The sequence below is a fragment of the Plectropomus leopardus genome, unplaced genomic scaffold, assembly GCF_008729295.1.
Source record: "Plectropomus leopardus isolate mb unplaced genomic scaffold, YSFRI_Pleo_2.0 unplaced_scaffold27434, whole genome shotgun sequence".
Lineage (NCBI taxonomy): Eukaryota > Metazoa > Chordata > Actinopteri > Perciformes > Serranidae > Plectropomus > Plectropomus leopardus.
Window position 1 is genome coordinate 1 of NW_024629862.1, and position 4405 is coordinate 4405.

The window sequence follows — 4405 nt, forward strand, 5'->3', positions numbered from 1 at the left end:
AGTAGTAGTATTTTTTTCCTAAATTTACTTTTTCTTTTTCCGGTTGGTACATGTCAGCAATCGTCCGGTGGAAACAGACGCCTGACAGTCGGATAAACAGTTCCACTGCACAATCATAAATTACCGTATTAATATTAATTAAACCGTTTTGACACGAGTCATAACGCTGTGAGCGTGTCAGTTTGAATCAAATATTAAAATACCAAACATATAAACTTAATACCGGAATTTAAACGCGCTGTAATAAAGCGTCGGCGGCTCTTTTTTCCGTCCAGAGAAACATGGCGGCGTCCTTGAGCAGCGCGAGGCTGCTGGTGAGTAAAATAACATAAATTTAAACATTTGATGTTTGAGAAACGTTTCTGTAGTTTTATTTAATGTAGATGTCGGTCAGCACATTAACGTTTGGAGAAGCAGGCTGGAGGCTAAACTGCGTCCTTCTGCGGAGGCAACAGACGCAACAAAACACTTAAAAACGTCCTAAAAAAGATACATAAAAATAAAATAAAAAACCAAAACAGACGACGAATACACGATATATTTGCTTTGTTTTACCTTATTATATTTTATTTCATTTCATTTGTTTATTTTACTTTTGGTTTTTTTAATAACATTTCATTTTATTTTGTTAATTCTGTTTTATTGTTATTTATTTAATTGTTTTATACGTTTACAACTTATTACTCTGTGGTTTTGTTACAAACACAAGAGTATTTTAGTGTTTTTTTTTAAATTATTTTAGCACAAATTTTTTTACTTAAAACACTCTCATAATTTTATTTTTATACATTTTTTTCTTATTTTTTTCTCATTACGTTCTTATTTTAAATTTTCCTTCTTAAGTATTCTATATAATATATAGTCATATGCTATATTTTAGGCTTTACAATGTAAATTGTCATTTTAACACACCCTCCCCTGCCCCTCCTGAGGATGTGGACCAAAACTTTATTTTATTTTTTTATTATTTTTATGGTAGGGGTATGTGCTGACTGACATCTCGTTACCACGTCAAAAAAAACCTGAGCGAGTTGTGTTAATCTGAAGGTGTTTATTCTGTTTCCTCTGCAGAGCGCTTTAGTTCGGTCCGGCTCTTTGTGCAGCTCCTCAGGAAGCAGAGCGCTGCACGTCACTGCAGCGTGCTGCAAGGTAACCTCCGACCTCCACAGTTATTCATGTTTCCAACATCTGAAGTCCGCTCTGCCAAAACTTTTTAAATACTAACTTCTGTATTTTTACACCTAGACCCTATTTTCCTGAGTTGTTTTTTCTTCTAAGTGTTTAAAGTTAGATTAATGACACCAATATCGACAGATTATAGGCCAATATTTGGCTTTTTGCCGATTATCTGTATCTGCGTTTTGTTTTAATGATCTCAGATAAAATTAATTAAACAAAAAAGTGCAAATAAAGTGTCAGAATCGGAGGAACTTTTTAATTATAAAAACCTCAGGGAGCTATTTTTAATTTAATATTTTTTTAATTTAAAGTTTTGTGTAGAAGTTTGTCATATTTCAAATTAGCAATTTTAATTTTTATTGAAAATGCATATCTCATTAACTACTAATAATCTTTATCAGTATCGACTGAAAAAAACAAAATATCGGTTGACCCCTAATTAAAGGGAACTTTCTTTTTTTTTTTAAACTTTTTTTAGCTTGAGTTTAACACAAGTGAAACAAATTAATGATCTCAACCAAAAAATTCAACTTTTGTTTTTCAGAACCGAGCAGCTCGTGCGCGAGTTGGAAAAGGAGACCGACCTTTGACCTACGAGGAAGCACTCCCGCCTCATCAGATCGCACACCGCAAAGGATGGCTGTCGCAGCACACCGGTGAGCACGACCGCGCTCGACCGACTCGTGATATAAAATAACATTTTTATCAACGTTAGCGTACTCGCCCGCCATGTTTATAGTTAAAAGTTTGATTGCTTGCTGCAGCAGATAGATGCAGATACGAAAATGTGCAGCTACAAAAAACAAATCAAAATAATAAAATATAGATTTTTTTACAGCAAATTTTTGACAGTTTTCATGCTTCCACGGGAAGTCGTGTGTCAAAATTTCCCAATTTCGCCGCTCCAAATGACGGTTTTGGAGGGCCGTTCGTGTGCTCGTAACTTAGAAATACGATATTTCGGAGGAGCACGTGAAGGCAGCATAAATTCCTGTAGGAACTGAAAATGCAGATTGTTTAAAGATGCGGTGACATCTAGTGGATTTTTTTAGTATAACACGCTGAAACTGATCAGTAGAGATAACTCAATCCGGTTAAATTCGACACATTTTCACTCAAAATATGCTCCAAAAAAACAGTTTAGCAGACTTTAAAGGTAAGATAGCTACATTTCCGAGCTGCGCGTCTCAAAAACTCTCCTCCCCGTCTCCGCCAGGTAACCTGAAAGGCGAGGACGGCGCAGCTGAGCGGACCATCGAGGACATTTTCATCAGACGCTTCATGTTCGGGACCTTCCACAACTGCCTGGCCAACGAGATCGTGATCAAAAGACGCGGAAACGTGATCGTCGTGTGCGCCCTCATGCTGCAGAAGTTACTGCCGCAGAAGTTTTACTTCCTGATTGGCTACTCGGAGACTCTGCTGTCGCACCTGTACAAATGTCCCGTCAAGTTAGAGGTTCAGACGCTGCCGGAAAAAGCTGTGTACAAGTACCTGTGATGCAGCTGTAAAGTACTTATACTGAGTGTTTCTGCTACACAAATAATATAATACCACCAAGATGGATTTTGTTTTTGTATTAAATCTTATTCACGTCTTCATTCATGCTTCTTGAAATTGACTTATCATTTTTCAGACTTTTTCAGCGTTATTGCTTTTGTGCAACAAACTGTAAAAATTAAAAAGAATACAAAAATAATAAAGACGCAATCATCTGTGTGCGACTGAAACTGTTCAACAAATATAGGTTAAATATACTCTGTGTTTATTTTGCAGCCCGGGTCAGCGTGTTTTAACGGTTATTTATATTTGGAAATGTCAAAATGAAAAATTAATTAAAATTAAATTAATTTCATTAATTAAGCCGCTTGAGACCCGAGCAAAAACACGTGAAGAGGGAAACAAGCAGCTTAGCAAATGATCCGAAAATCAGCAAGAAATTAGTAAATTACAATAAACTGAATATTTGAAAAAAAAAAAAAATTAAAAAACAAACAAAAAAAAGGCCTCAAACAAGCAACAAAAAACACTTTCTTTTTTCTGTGACATAAATTTAAATATTAAATTAAAGACAGTTATTCATATAAAACTTTCAGTTTTTTATATTTAATTATTTTTATAAAATAATATATTTCCTATGCCTGAGTATTTTTTAAGACTTTTGAAAGATTAATTTAAGCCAATTTAATGCCAAATAAGGCCTTATTTTTTAGATTTATTAATTATTTTAAGACTTTTAAGCATCCGCAGGAACCCTGTACAAGATACTTCAAAGTTAGCTAAATATAGATTTTATACATTTTCGTGCATTAACTTTAATCAGTGCAAAGAAAATTCACATGATAATAACACTTAAAGCATATAAACATTATATAATAATAACCTAATGTATTTGTTAGCAGGGCTGCTGCAGGAACAGATAATGACAAGCTGGTAAAATAATAATAATAAAAATATTGTACATTAATTAACTGTTCTTATAACTACATTATAGTGAGTTTTAAACTTTGTTTTGATATACTGCTTATAAAAGCTAAACAGGGGAACTTAAAAGTGTTACCGCTTAGAAATATCTGCACGACAATCACATTTAAATGCTTCTTTTGATTTATTTTAAATTTCATCACAGTGCAAATACATTCACATTTAAGGCACATCGCTCACTTCAAACGTCGACAGGTGAAATTCCACACGGCGCTTTTTCCACCGTCCACTTTAAAAAAGACTCTCCGGACACGTCATCATTAATACTCGGTGTAAAATATCGAAATAACCAAACGTCAGAATTAAAATCTAAAAAAACTCAGGTCCCTTCTTTAAATCGGAGGCACTAAATCGGAGCAATAGTCGAACACGACAGACGGTCTCGATTAAAGGAAGTCCAGCAACGTGAGACCGGAGCTGCACTCCACAAACCGGAGGTTCACCTCGGAGAGAGTTTGACATTTTCACAGTTAGAAGAGAAAATTATCACCACGTTCAGGAAACTACAGGTAACAAAATCCACCTGGAAGCACCTCTAACGTTCACTAATTACATTTTTGAAATCTTATATATGTTGTTTTTCTAATCAATTATACTTTTTCTTTTTTGTGTGTTTATTTTAATTTTTAAAATTCTTTAAATCTTGTCCAGCAACCAGCGAAGACTTGAGAGAACCAGTAAAACAGGGACTCAACTGGCTCTGCTTAGGCCAGGAGCCAGGGGCCAGGGGCCAGGGGCCAGG

The 4405-nt window shown here is 35.0% G+C and overlaps 1 protein-coding gene across 1 annotated transcript; it reads left to right on the top strand.

Moving 5' to 3' along the window:
* Positions 1-125: 125 nt before the first annotated feature.
* On the top strand, positions 126-2875 carry mrps24 (mitochondrial ribosomal protein S24). The gene is made up of 4 exons (XM_042481095.1): positions 126-314; positions 1072-1149; positions 1724-1835; positions 2396-2875. Exons 1-4 carry the CDS (start codon positions 282-284, stop codon positions 2677-2679), a joined length of 507 nt encoding a protein of 168 aa, XP_042337029.1. The 5' UTR covers positions 126-281; the 3' UTR covers positions 2680-2875.
* Positions 2876-4405: the final 1530 nt, after the last annotated feature.